The sequence below is a fragment of the Notamacropus eugenii genome, chromosome 4 (genome assembly GCF_028372415.1).
Source record: "Notamacropus eugenii isolate mMacEug1 chromosome 4, mMacEug1.pri_v2, whole genome shotgun sequence".
Taxonomy (NCBI): Eukaryota; Metazoa; Chordata; class Mammalia; order Diprotodontia; family Macropodidae; genus Notamacropus; species Notamacropus eugenii.
This window is the reverse complement of record NC_092875.1, coordinates 52,167,322-52,181,865: the sequence shown is the minus strand read 5'-3', so window position 1 is coordinate 52,181,865 and position 14,544 is coordinate 52,167,322. Positions and strand designations below refer to the sequence as shown.

The 14,544-nt window shown below is 44.1% G+C and overlaps 2 protein-coding genes across 3 annotated transcripts in view; both read left to right on the top strand.

The window, feature by feature from the left end:
- Positions 1–14,544, top strand: part of HNRNPM (heterogeneous nuclear ribonucleoprotein M) — a 177,337-nt gene that overhangs the window by 64,818 nt on the left and 97,975 nt on the right. The window lies entirely within an intron of this gene.
- RAB11B (RAB11B, member RAS oncogene family) overlaps positions 2,356–14,544 on the top strand; it is a 40,152-nt gene continuing 27,963 nt past the window's right edge. For both annotated transcript variants that reach the window (XR_011965458.1, XM_072600953.1), the window contains exon 1: positions 2,356–2,561. Coding sequence is in view for 1 of the 2 variants with exons in the window: in XM_072600953.1 (XP_072457054.1) it covers positions 2,522–2,561 (40 nt within the window). In the remaining variant the exon portion in view is untranslated. The remainder of the gene's footprint in view (positions 2,562–14,544) is intronic.

Here is a 14,544-nt window from a genome sequence, read left to right as displayed (position 1 = left end):
TCTCAAGATTGGAAGGGTCATCAATTCATCCAGTCCAAACAGGAATCACTAATGTGATCTCCAGAAGCATTCACTTGCAGATGTTTAGGGATGAAGAATTCACCACTTCATCCCTAAAAGGCCTGTTTTTGCACAGCTCTGCTAGTGAGGAGGTTCTTTACATCAAGGTGAAATTTGCCTCCTATGGAAGGCCATGCAGAACACTGTTTTCTACATCATGGTGTTTCAAGTTATGTCTTTCCTCTTTACACAACCCCACCCACCCAAATGTTCTCCAGTCAAAATATCCCCAGATCCTTCAACCAGTCCTCGTATAGCTTGACTTGGAGGCCATTTGTCTCACTGTATTCTTTGAATGCATTTAAGTTTTTAAGAAATCAATCAACCGGCCTTGATTAATATGTTCTTGGCACTGTGCTTTATGTGTGAATATTCACTATATTATGCAAGTCAACAACTGAAAGAGAAACAGGGAAGGAAAAGATAACCCATGTTAACCAGGATTAAGTGAGCTATAGTCCCCTCAGTCTCAGAAAACATCATAAGGGAAGGTCAGCCTGTTCTCCCTGCACCCATTCCTCCTTACTACCATCTTACATATTTGTCTGGAGACCCTGCTGTTAACCACTTCAGACTCACTGTTTTAAAGAATGTAGGTCTTGCTTCCTTTTTAACCTCCTTCATGGTGTACTAATCTACCTAAAGACTTGGGACCTAGGCTCTCACCCAAACAGACGGTATAGGCAGTGACTAGGCTTACCTGGGAGGCTACTGCTTATCTGATTCCTCTTTTTGTGGTTTTCGAGAGGTAGGAGACAATAAAATTTTAGGCAAGCTTTTTGAAAGATGCTTTGCAAATATCTCATTTTTGTTCTTGTGAGAACCCTGGAAGGTAGGGACTATTATCTCTAGTTTATAAAAGAAAACTGAGGCAGGCAGACTAAATGACTTGCCCAGAAACACACAACTCATCGGTGTCAGGCTATATTAGAACTCAGGTCTTCCATACTCCAGGTCTAGCTCTCTATGCACTGAACAACCTGTCTGCCCATGCCAGGTTTGAGTGGAGCCTGTCTGTATTAATGGCAAATGGTGACCAGGCAGTTCTCTGCAGTAGCAGCATGATTGTTTTAGGTTTCATTTTTTTTTTTTTTAATAATAACAGGGTCAGAGACTTAATGAAGTTGGACAGGACCTTTGCAGTCCAAACCCTCATTTTACAGATGAAGAAACTGAGGCCCAGAGAGGAAGAGGACAAGTGGCTTGCTGGAGGGTACACAGATAATATATGACTGAGGCAGGTCGTCTGACTTCAATTCTACTCCTTTCATCACTGCCACGCTTCCTCTGTCATCTAATTTGTATTATGGTTGTACCATGTGTGGACTTGATCTCTATCTCACTGAGACACCTCTCTGCCCCACCAGATTCTTAACCAGGTTATGCCTGCTACTGAGGGCAACCTAATATACTTGGCAGATATGTCTCTTGAGATCAAGGGGGCATGACTGGGCAAGACAGTGGCTAGGGGCTGGATGACCAGTGGGTCTGAGATGGGGTCAGATTGGGGTGGACAGGCAATTAGGTGAGGTGGCAGTGAGCAGTGGGGTGCTGGTGAATGTGAGAGGTGGTAGTCAGTGGGGGAGTGACCAGGCAAGGATAGATGATGGTCAGCTTCGGAGTGCTGGGTGATTTGTAGGTAGGGTGTCTGGGGTGATGAGTGGGCTTCTGGGATGGTGCGATGGGGTGGGGTGACCCTTGGGTCTCCGGGGTGACGTTCAGCAGCGGGGTGACCTTCGGCAGTGAAGTGATGCGGTGGTCTAGGAGGGGGTCATCGGGGGGCTAGTGAGACTCGGGGGTGGCGGGCAGTAGGAGGGTCTCCGAGGGGGTGCTGAGCAGTGGAGGGATGGGTGGTCAGCGGCACGGTAGCCACAGAGCCTCGGAGGTGGTGGTCTGCAACTGGGGCACCCGTCAGTTCAGTCCTTTTTGTTTCCCTGAATTAATGACGCCAAAGTACTCTAGAGGAAGGAGCTGTGCCGCGCGCGTGACGTCACGGCAACGTTACTCCCTTTTCAGTCCTCAGGCCTAATAGGTCATTTCCTTTTTCAGGCTCCGCCCCTTCCAATCCCAGCCCTTCCCCGTGGCCTACGCCCCTTTCCTCCCGTAAACTTTTCTCTCTCTGCCTTTCATTGGCTTAGCGGAACATCAATTTCCTTCTGTTTCTCGACTCTGCCTCCCGTCTCTTGTGTCCGTCTCCTATAGGTTAATATCACTGTCACTTCAGGAAGCCCCTCCCCTCCCCTTCCGTCGGTTTCAGGCCCGCGGTAGGTGGAAGCAGTGGGTTGGTCCCACACTGGTCGCTAGTTCTGATAGGGTAACCACGGTGTCAGTCGCGCCCCCGCCCCGCGGCCGATAGGCCGGTGGAACTGTCGTTCGGCGGCCGGTCGGGCTCCGCCCCCCAGTCGGGTGTTTGTGGTGGGGCTGCGGAGACGGGCCCGATCCCGCCGGAAGAGCCGAGACAATGGGGACCCGGGACGACGAGTACGACTACCTGTTCAAAGGTGCCCGGCGCTGAGGCGGGGAGGGCTGAGTGAGAGAGCGGACCCTTCGGGGAGTGCGGCCCCCTCCCTGCTGGCGGCCTCAGTCCCGGCGTCGCGCTCCGCCGGGCTGGAAAGGGACCTCCGCGGGCCCTAGCGGGGGCGTCGGAACCGGAGCCGAGGCCTGGACCGGGGGCGAGGACGAAGGGGAGCTGACACGGGGTGTCGGGCCCGGAGAGGGTGTCGGGCCCGGAGGGGGCGGCTGCACAGAGCCGTCGGTGTTACTGAACAAGGGGGTTGCGGGGCCCTGGCTAGAAGGTGGGGGAGGGGTAGGTTGCACTTAGTGGGGAGGGGGTTGGTGACTGCTGAAAGGGGGAGGGGGGCCGGGCGCGGTAGGTACTGACAGCTGGCTGGGAACCGTAGTGATGGTCCTGGAACTCGGGAGGGAGCCCGGGAAGAAAGGGGGCGGGGACCTAGGAGCAGAAAATAGTGTGGGTCGGGGTCGCCCGGGTTGGAGGGATCCTAGGACTCGAGGAGGAGGAAGAAGGAAAGAAGACCAGGGGGTAGAGAAAAGCTGCGCGAGATGTTCAGGAAGGCGACTCTGGGGAGCTGGCTGGGAAGACACCCCGGAGACTAGGCAGGGGCTCGAGCCGGGCACCTCTCGTTGACTTGACTCCAGCCTGGCTGCCGAGGCCAGTTAAGCCCCTGCGAGGTGAAAGACACTGTGCTAAGCGCTGGGGAGACCGAGGAGGAAAAACAAATGGGTTGGGGTCACTGGACAAGATTCTTAAGACCGCCGAAAGGAGAAAGGGAGTCGGGAGGAGATACTGGGGAGCAGGACCAGGAGGGAAGGCAATAGAGGATATCTTGGAAGGAAAATGGGGGGAGGGGGAGAAAAATTAGAGAATGGAGAGAGACAGGGAGCTTGCAGAGAGGAAGGGAGGGAGATGGGGAAAGTGTAGTAGAGATTTGAATGGAGTATGGAGAGAAAAGAGGAGTGAAGATTGAGGCCAGGCAGGTTGAATGCAGGAGGAACTCATTTAAGAGGAGTGATTGTGTCAGATATGGGAAAGGCAGAGAGAACTAAGGTTCACAGGATGGAAAGAGAGCATTAGGACTGAGGATAAAAGATATGTGGAGTGATTTATGTAGGGGGAGCTTGTAATGGGACTTAGCCGGTGTTGCTATACAGGACTTTACTCCTGGAGAGGGATGTCTGAGCAGCCTTGTACTCTAGATAAAAGACAAACTTCTCTGAGGCAAAAGAATCCAGGGCATTAGAGTGGGGGATCCCTAGATTAACTGGGATCCTTCCCTCACTACCTTTACTTCTCAGACATACTCAGAACTCCTTGACCTGGAGATGAGGTGCTGATTCTGACTGATCTGACTGATCAGGAATTGGGCAAGCTTTCTTTTCTGAAGCCAGAGGGCTAGGCATTAGACCTTCTAAAATTCTTACCATTGAGTAGCCAACAGGCTAGCCTGGAAGTGCCCAAGGGTTCCAGCAAAGAGGTACTAGGTAGACATGAAAAATGTCTATTTTTCTTATCCCTGGGTCTGGTACCTTGGACTGTTGGCTCTTCAAAATACTTGTTCCTTGGTTTTTCTTTCATCTGAGACTCTTTAAGTTAAATCAAGGATGTGATCTCTTTTTCTTCTTGTGCCTAGGACTGGCTGACCGCTATATTAGTGTATTCCAAGTCCTTGTTCACTGTGCTCTGTCTGAACTACAAATCCTCCTGGCCTCTGCTCCTCTGCTTTAGTTATATCTCCTCTGCTGTCCACCTCATCATCACTCTATTTTTCCAACACACTCTTATTACTAAAACTCCTAGAGACCCCAAATGGAAAGGGCTCATTTTTCACAGCTGACCTAAGAAGCACTGCTCAGGAAATCCTTCTGTCTCATAGTACTGAAATGTCAGTTACTTAAATATTTATTTTCTAAAGACATTTATTTATAAGAATCTCTTAATCTATACATGCCTGAGTTCAAATATAACATTTTAGAAAAGAAATTAATCTTGAGTCCCCCCAAATTTTCTCAGTTACAATGATTTAAAAATAAGTTTGTAAAAAGAATTTGATCACACACTTTTAGACTCCTGTATAATAGTAAATGAGATCCTCAATATGTGTTTCCATGCATTTAGTATACAGGATGTCCAAAAGTATTAGGCTTTGCTAGTTTAAAATTGCACTAAGACTTTTGAAACACCCTGTATGTGAGCTGCTACAAAACAAGCCCTGCTCTGCTCAGCACTGATTTCAGGTACCTGGTGTTTATTTGAGCCCGTGCCCAAAGATTGCTGTCTCCTGAGTTATAGGGTTTACACTTCCACTGCCTTCAGCCTTCCTTCTGTGTGTCCTTTGGCTTTCATGGATCCCAGTTATTCAAGTCTTCTGCCCTCTTCCACCCAAAAGGAGTATGTTCATTATGTCACGAACAGTTGTCAGAGATGAAAAGTAATGTAGTATACCTTTTAGTCAACAAAGTAGCCTAACAAGCATATTTTAAGCACTTACTATGTTCCTGGCTCTAAAGGATACAAAGAAAGGCTAAAGCAGCTCCTGCCGTTGAGGGTATTTTAATGTGGGAGACAACATGTGTATAACAGAGGCATGTTCAATATATCTGCATGGTAGATGGTAGGTAATGTGAGATGGGAAGACAGCTAAGGGAACCAGGAAAGGTCTGCAGAAGGTGGCAGGGTTTGAGCCGAATATTGGAGGAAGCCCTGGAAACTAAGAGGCCGAAGGGGGAGAACAGAGCATTACAGGCATGGCTGCTAGCCAGTAGAAAAGGACAGGGAGTCATATTTGATTAAGTGCAAATAGGCTAGTGTAGCTGGATTTTAGGATGCTTGGAGGAGAGTAAAGTATAAGAAGATAGCACTTATACCAGGTTGTGAACAAATATAAATGCCAAGCAGAGGACTTTATAACCTTTGTAGCTGAGTGGAGGATATATTAGAGTGGGGAGGAACTTGAGGTAAAGGGACCAGATAGAAGGCTGTTGGAATAGTCCAGGTGAGAGATGATAAAGACTTGAAATAGGGTTGTGACTGTGTAAGTAAAGAAGGGAGCAGATAGGGAAGACATTGTAAAGGTAGTAATGAGAAGCTTTGGCAGTGGAGCAGATGTGGGGGCAATCGAAGGATGACCATGAGGGTTTGAGCTGGGCTGCTAGGGAGTGGGGTGGAGAGTTGGGCCTGGGCTCTTCAGGGCACCAAGCAGGAGAAGCAAAATGGAGATAGCTCTGAAGTTCAAATCTCAATGAGAGGGGCAGTGATGGTTTGGATGTCATTAAACATCTTCCCTTTGTGCTTCAAAAATAGATCTATTTGCATTTTTCTTAAGTGTGCTGTGGAAAGCAGTGGAATAAAAGGTTAGGGTTAAACTCTTGGGTGTGAGAGTTGTCTGGCAAGTTATTTAACCTTTGAGCCTAAATTTCCCCAACTGTAAAATAGGCATAATAACATTTAGACTATTTGGCATGGTTATTACAAGGATCAAAGGAGATTATAAAAGCCTCTTAAATGATATACAAATTGACTTTTTTTTTAAACTAGATTAGAAAACAACAATATGACAGAAATCATCTTTTGATAGCATATCTGGAAATGAAAAACAAGTTGGTGTTGTTTTTTTTAAGTTCTTGACAGGCGAGAGCAGGTAAGGTGGGGATATTACCAGAAGAAGTCCAGACCATCTCTCTTGTTACCTTGTACATAGAGTCTCCTCTTGGTCAGGTGCTACTCGGTTATAGTTTTTCTGAATTATCTGACTTTGTTTTTCTTCTGTTGTGTAGTCTCACTACTCTTTAAATGAAGGGCAGCTAGGTGGTGCAGTGGATAGAGCACCAGTGCAGGAGTCTGGAGGACCTGAGTTCAAATTTCACTTCAGACACTTGACACTCACTAGCTGTGTGACCTTGGGCAAGTCACTTAACCCCAATGGCCTCATCCTGGGTCATCTCCAGTCATCCTGATGAATATCTGGCCACTAGATTCAGATGGCTCTGGAGAAGTGAGGCTGGTGACCTGCACAGCCCTCCCTCACTCAAAACAAAGTCAAGTGCAAGTCATGTCATTATTTCTCTGATGGCATGGTCTTCTTCAGCAACGAAGGACGAACACACACACACTCTCACACTCTTTTCATGGCTGGATTTCAGTTAAAAGTCAAATCTGATTTTTTAGATTAAAATTATGGGAAATTAAAATGAGTGGAAAGTCTGTGGCAATCTATGCATACTTGTTACAAGGTTTTTATTTCTCTTTTTGCCTGGGGGAGGTGGAAAGGAAGATTAGGATAAGGTCTTGCCAACCCTTCCCTCACCCCCCCAAATGAGAAGAGAGCAGAAGGAATCACAGAACAACTTTTAAAGTTACATGAAGTTGTTAAATACTTAAAAAGAAAAGCAAACTTTATGTAATACTGGTTTGCAGGTCTCCTTCTGTCCCACAGTGGATATGGAATGCTCATTTCATTTGGGGTTTGTTAAATTCTGAATAAAAATAAATTTTTAAAAAATTCTATGTAACTTGGGGACCTCTACTTCACCCCCTTCAACAATATCCAGTTTTACACCTCTCCCTTCCCAGTACTATGCAACAAACCTTCTGGGGCAGGAGAATATAACATTGCCAGCAACTTTAAGGCTGGGAGCATGTCTTATGTTGCTTTGTATCCACCCTACCAACCCACCCTCCACCCCCATTTTGTGTGTCCTGGTAGATTATTAGAAGTTAATTTCTTGACTGATTGAAGATAATCATTAGTAAATACAGATGTACTGTATGATATTGACAGTGCAACAGAATTTCAATTCAAAAGACATTTATGAGGTGCCTATGTGTTCTAGATATGATGCATAGAATGACCAAAAAAGGGAAAAAAATAATCTCTGCCCTCAAAGAACTTCTAATGTATTGAGGTGGGAAGAGTTGGGGTAGGGGTAGGGCAATACAAAATGTATGTAGATAAGTAAATACAAAATAATTCAAAATTGTATGCAAACTTTAAAAAAATTTCAAAAGGGAGGGAGTACTAAGAAGAAAATGTGTTAGAAATCTAGGAGAATCAGAAAGAGTTATGTACAGGGAGCACCTGAGCTGTGTCTGGAAGGAAGCTAGGGTTTCCCAAGAGAGTCATCACTGTGGACCTGGGTAGTCTAGACAGGTTTAGCAGGACTGAGACTATGGAGATAATACATCTGAATCTTTTGGCAACATTTTTAAGTTGCAACTCCGCCTTTTCCATTGAAAATATGAATATGATTTTACCTCTTAAAAGAGATGCTACCTGAAGTACTCTTATATGGATTTAGATTAAAGCTTTAAAGTGTTAGAACTGTGAGCACCCTAAAGAGTTTTATAGGTGGGAAAACTGAAGCCCATAGAGTAGTGATTTGCTCAAAGCTTTAGGTGGGGACTGATTTTCAGATATTCATATGTTTATGCAGACCCTTGAGGAAGGCTTAAAGATGCTAATCTTTTGCCATAAGATTATGGGTAACCTGACCTTCTAGGTATCACTTATTTGGCGGAATGAGACATGATCAGAATATAGCTCTACAAAGTTATACCTTATTCTAAATACAGAAGATAGGTAAAAAAAGGTGTGTGGAATAGTAGTATTATATAAGATATTTTATAAGCTACATTCACATGATAGTGCTCTCCCTTTTAAAAGGAGAGCAACTAATAATTTATTGGCTAGTCTTGATAATTTCCTCCTTCAAAAAGGCAAAAGAACCAATAAGGGGAAAATTTTTTCTTGGTCTGATTCTCACTAAAGAGAAAGGACCTAGTTGTTGTTGTAAAAGTGATGGAAATTTTTTTGGGGGGGAGGGAAGACGGAAGTGACTGCTTCATCTAAGAATACTTAGCAGAGAAAGAGATGAAAGCTGGGGCTTGTCTGACCTGCACCCTAGATTTTGGGAGTTTTAAAATATCTTTTGTTTTTATGTTGCCTAGATTTCCCCATCCTTACCCCTTCCAGAGAACCATCTCTTATAACAAGGAAGAGAAAAAAAAATCCGCAAAACCACTCAATACAATGAAAAAAATTGACTTTATATGCACCCTTCCATATCTGTAGACATCTTTTCTCTGCAAAGGAGTGGAGAAAGATACCTTAGAACTTAGGTGATCTTATTTCAGGAGTGATGGGAAGCTCTTGGGAACAAACACCCATAGAGAAATCAGAACTGATGGGGGGGAAAAGGGACAGGGATGGGGGATAGGGGCAGAGACTTGGTCTCTAAAGTAATTCTGACATGATTGAAGGTAGAACTTGGTTGGCATACTTAGAGGGTTTGTTTTTTGGTTTCTTTTTTTGCCTGATTTTTATTTTTTTAATTTATTTGTTTTCAGTTTTCTACGGTCACTTCCATAAGTCTTAGATTTTCCCCTCCCTCCCCTTGGCATGCAATCTTACATGGATTCTACATCACACTGCCCAAGAGAAAAGAAACTGCCCTGGTCTGCCAGCTGAATGTTCCAGGGGCAATGAAGGAGCAGATATTCAAGGACTTAGAGGTTAAGGGAAAAGCACTATCTGCTGGAGAAGATTCAGACAAGCCAGAAGAAGCTGGTAATGTGCAGTGACTTCCTCCTTCTCCAGTGCTTCAAGTAACTATGCTCAAGACTTGGCTCAAATCCTCCCTTCTTCGTGGAGCTTTCCCCATCCCTCCCCTTTCTGATTATCTCTAATTTATCCTGTATGTATTTTGTATGTCATTTGTATGTTGTCTCCCCCATTTGTCAAATGTGACTTCCCTAAAGGGAGAGACAGTGATGTTTTTTCCTTTCTGTGTCACGAACTCTTAGCAGAGGCTCAGGTACAGAGCAAATACTTAAGAAATGCTTGTTAACTCAATTTGAAGTTCAACCCATTCTCTTAGGTTCTATAATAAAAGGGACCAGGAGCATGCAATCTTATATGGATTCTACACGTACATTCTTATTAAATACATTTTCACATTAATCATGTTGCATGGAAGAATTAAAATGAATGGGAGAAACCATGAGAAAAACCCAAACAAAACAAACATAACACAAGAGAAAATATCCTATTTCATTCTGCTTTCCAATTCCGTGGTTGTTTCTCTGGACGTGGATGGCATTTTGCCTCAAGAGTCTTATGGGAATATTTTAGGTCCTTGCATTGCTGTGAAGGGCTAAGTCTACCAGAAAAATTCCTTGCACGCTGTGGCTATTACTGTGTACTCAGCATCAGTTCATATAAATCTTTCCAGGCCTCTCTGAAGTCTTCCTGTTCATCATTTCTTATAGCACAATAGTATTCCATTACATTCATATACCACAACTTGTTCAGCCATTCCCCAATTGATGGGCATCCCCTTGATTTCCAGTTCTTGGCCACCATAAGGAGAGCTGCTATGATTAGAGTTTTTAAAAAGACCTGATGGAAGCAAGGATAGGTAACAACAGAATGGCTGCCAAGCAAGGCATGATCCTGTAAGAATATTGTCACAAACTGAAGTTGGTGAAGTTGGAAAAAAACAAAGGAAAACGAGATGTCACTAAAGGGGCCTTTCCCAATCTGATATTTGGGGATTGTGTGGCTGGGGGAAGCCCCAAGTCCCGAGGTAGGGGATTGTAGGGAGTAGGTCTGACTCAGCCTCCTTGCAGCCATCCCTCTAACCCAGAGCTTAGCTGATGGCACTTTTTCCAGGCTTCAGGGTTTGGAGGGGTTGGGGTGTATCCACCCATGTCACAGATTGTAATCTTTCCATACTTTAGAAGATAGTCTTTGTGAGTTATTGTGGTGGAAAATTTCCTCACTTGTTGGCCAGCCCTTTAGTGCTGACCTTCATACACACAGGTGAAAGCAGGCCTCAGATAACAGAAACCTAGACTGTCCTGGGGCTTATCTGTTGGAAAGCCTTCTCAGTTCCTACTTTGCTGGCATAACCTTGGAGAGAACCCACAGTCACCTTCCAAAGCAGCAAAGGAGGAAAGGCCTTCAGTGAAGGACACTTAATCACAAAGCATATATGTTCCTGCCCTGGAAAGTAGAATTTTCTAGCTTTAAAAATAAGTACATTTTTTAAAAGTCTTAGAAAGTTTCCTTTCTCTCATACCTCCAGCATTTCCAAGTCAGTTTATTAATAACAATCATAACTAACATTTATATAACACGTACTATATGCCAGACATTTGGCTTAAGTGCTTTACAATTTTTTGATTGTTTTCATTTGTTTAATTCAGCAAATGTGTGAGGAGTGCCTAGTAAGGGCAGGGTTGGGGTCGAGGCAGCTGCCAAAGCTGCCTGCTCCTGGTCCCTTTTATTATAGAACCTAAGAGAATGGGTTGAACTTCAAATTGAGTTAACAAGCATCTCTTAAGTATTTGCTCTGTACCTGAGCCTCTGCTAAGAGTTCATGACACAGAGAAAGGAAAAAACATCACTGTGTCTCCCTTTAGGGAAGTCACATTTGAACAAACGGGGGAGACAACATGCAAACGACATACAAAATACATACAGGATAAATTAGAGATAATCAGAGAGGCGAGGGATGGGGAAAGTTGCTTGAAGAAGGGAGGATTTGAGCCAAGTCTTGAGCATAGCCACTTGAAGCACTGGAGGGGAAGAAGTCATTGCACATTACCAACTTCTTCTGGCTTGTCTGAATCTTCTCCAGCAGATAGTGCTTTTCCCCTAACCTCTAAGTCCTTGAATATCTGTTCCTTCATTTCCCCTTCATTCAGCAGGCAGGCCAGGGCAGTTTCTTTTCCCTTGGGCAGTGCGAAGTAGCTGCACAGGACCCTTACTTAGCCAGGTTTTCTCTGCTGAGACCCAGGAGAAAAAAGAAAGAACCATTCCTGGCATTATTCTTTCAGCAGTTTGGTGAGTATTGCTTGTTCTCTGGCCCCAGATGCCAGATAGGAGCACTGTTAATAGCCAATCCAGATGTAGCACATCTTGGAGCATCTTTGGCAGAGTTCATTGAGAATATTGGGCATCTGGGAGAATACGTTTCTTTCAAAATTGCTAGGAGTCATTTTTTCTGACTAGTATTGCCTGTGTGACCCCAAAACATAGCATCCATTTTCAGTAGAAATTGGCTTCTCGGCCAGTGGGGCCTCAATCCTACTTGAAAAGAGGCTGTAGTACCCAGGGCCTTATAATGGGGCATTATTTTTCCCAACACAAGGGATTGTTTATCTTCCAATTGACATGTGTATGTTTAGAGAAGGCTAGGCTTCAGTATTAGCACTGCACATGGCTTGTGTACCAGGTCTTCCTTTAGCTGCCCAGTTGCAGATTACCACTATTCATTCACCTAAAGCCTGGCTTCAGAACTGATGGGACCCCAAGGTTCCTGAAGCCTTTGGCAGTATGGTCAGGGAAAGTGTCAGAGTGGGGACAAAGTAGCAGGAGAACATGCTCTAGAGATGGGAGAAGTGTGTTCACGAGGACATGGAACACAGGGGGGAGCAGGAGAAGGGAACAAGCAACAAGAAAGTGGCCTTTTAGTGCCAGACCCAGTAACTTTCCAGCTTTGTTTGATCTTTCACTGACTGTTGTTGAACAGAATAAACTTGAGTGTCAGCAGAGCATTTGGCAGTTTACATGATGGCCTTGTGGTCCTAGTGCAGAGTCACAGATTTCTGTCTCTATCCCTGCCTTGTTCAACATTTCAATCAGTGCTTCAGATAAAGATCAGGAAGAGGTTCTTATCACATCTGCAATGATCCAAAGTTGGGAAGGATAAGTTAAGATGATCAGGGAAGCCCAGTCGTTGAGTGGGAGGGATCTTAATCAGTCCAACCATTTCGTTTTATACATGGCATGGCCCAGAATGGGAAAGATATTTGCTTAAGTTCACACAAGAAGTTAGTATCAGACAGATCTTTTGACAGACAGGTCTGACTTGTCATCCATTTATAATGTGAAAGTCTAGATGAAAAGTATTGTCTTGGTAGCTTAATCCAAAAAGAATGGCCGAGAGCTTCAGGGGAGATCATTGTTTATCTGCCTATGAAGCTACCCTTCAGTCAAAGGCATTGTTGTCAGTAATTGACAGCCTGCCCTATACAGGCTAGTCATCTAGTTTATCACCCTCCCCACCTTCCCTACACATTCCAGAGTGCAGCAGAACAATCACAAAGTTTTCCCAGAATCTGAACCAATCCTGACAGGTCAGGTGGCCATCTAGGCTATGCTTGAAGACCTCTAGGGAGGGAACACTCACTACCCTCCAAGCCAGCCTATTTCTATTTTTGAAAGCTCTAGTTGTTAGGAAATTTTTCCTTCCCTTGAGCCTGAATGTGCCTGTACAACTTCCACCCATTTTGCTTAGTTTTGCTTTCTGAAATGTAGCAGAACAAGTCTTTTTTAAAAAATCACTGTGACTGCTAGTGATTTTCTCCCTTCGTTATGACAAATAAGTGCAATCAAACCAAGCCAGTCACCTCCCTGCTGGGGTCTGACAGGGTAGGCTTCCTTTTTGTATCTATTGCCTGCAACCTTTTTGCCCATAGACAGGAAATGGGCTTCACATTTCATGATTAGGCTATGATCAGAGTTCTGAAATCTTTCAGTATTATTGTCCTTTATTGAGTTGATTGTATAAAGGCTTTCTGTTTCACCTTCCTCTGCAGAGGCAGAACGTGTCTAATCACTCTCAGTTTTGTGATATTCTTCCCTCTTCTTGCTTCCTTCTCCACGTTGAACATCTCCAGGAGACGATGGATAGAAAGTATTTTGCAAATCTGAAAGCCTACCAGAAATGTTAATCTTTGTTCTTATGGTTTCAAGTGCCCCTTCACCTTATCCCTAAAAAGTTCTCAAGTAAATACAGTACTTGGTTTTTTGGTTGTGGTTTTGGGGAATTGAAGCTCTTGATTGACAATGAGGATTAGTCAGGAATATGACTCCATTGTATTGCTTGGATTAAAAAAGAGTTGGCAGGTAATCTTGGGTTTATCTTACAGTATCTGAAGGTATCTAGAGAAGTTTGGTGGACGATGGTATTGACTCACCTTCCTTTTTGTTGTCCTTGTCTGGTGGCCCAGGAGGGATTGGGGGGGAGGGGGGTTGACATTAAGATTTAAGGACAAAAGGCAGAATTCACTTATATTTCAAGCCATATACCTTGACCATGGATTGCTGTCTAATCCTCTGATCTCTCTGAAAAAGAGACCATGGGTGTTTCAGTGCCCTATGTTAGTAAATAGTCAATGTAAATACATTACAATCAATACAAATCAGTGCAAATTATGCTCTTCTGGACTCAGCTTGCTCTCCTCGCGACTATAGCGGGTAGCTCCCTGGTGCTCACCAGCCCAGGAGGTCCTGACCCTCTCTTTCCCCTATAAACAATACCAGGAAACATGGATTACCTCATTTGGCTCTCCTAAGAGCTTGAAGAAATAGGTTATTATCTCTGTTTTCCAAGAGAAGATACTTAGGCTGAGGAAAGCCAAGAAATTTACTGAAGGCCACAAACTAGGGAACTGAAAGAGGACTGGACTAGACTGTCTCATGTCTATCAATTCAGTAAGTTCTTGCTAGAAGGAATCATGAAAGAATGTCCATAAAATCCTTATGAACCATAGAGCTCCTTATATAAATCACCTATTCTTTTAACTAATTCTGTCTTGGATGATTTAGGATGTATTGTGGTCTGCCTTTTTTTTTTTTTTTACCAGTTCTTTCAGCATCAGTGTAAATGTAGGACATCCCATTTTTCTGAAATAATCTGTGTTCAGTTCTTTCATCCTTGAGATGACCATATAGCACTGTTCCCAGACCCAAATTTCAAAACTATCCTTGCTTTTTCTGTTACTTCTGTATATGAGTAGTGTAATTATACATAATTCTACCTATGTTTCCTCTACCATTTCCTCTAGCTTTCCATCTGGCTCAGGTAGTGGCCCCCTGGTTTTTTTTTTCTTTGTTAGAACAGAATGGGTTAGGCTGGAAAAATAGAAATTAGAACCAAAACAGGAAGGAGTGAATGACTTCT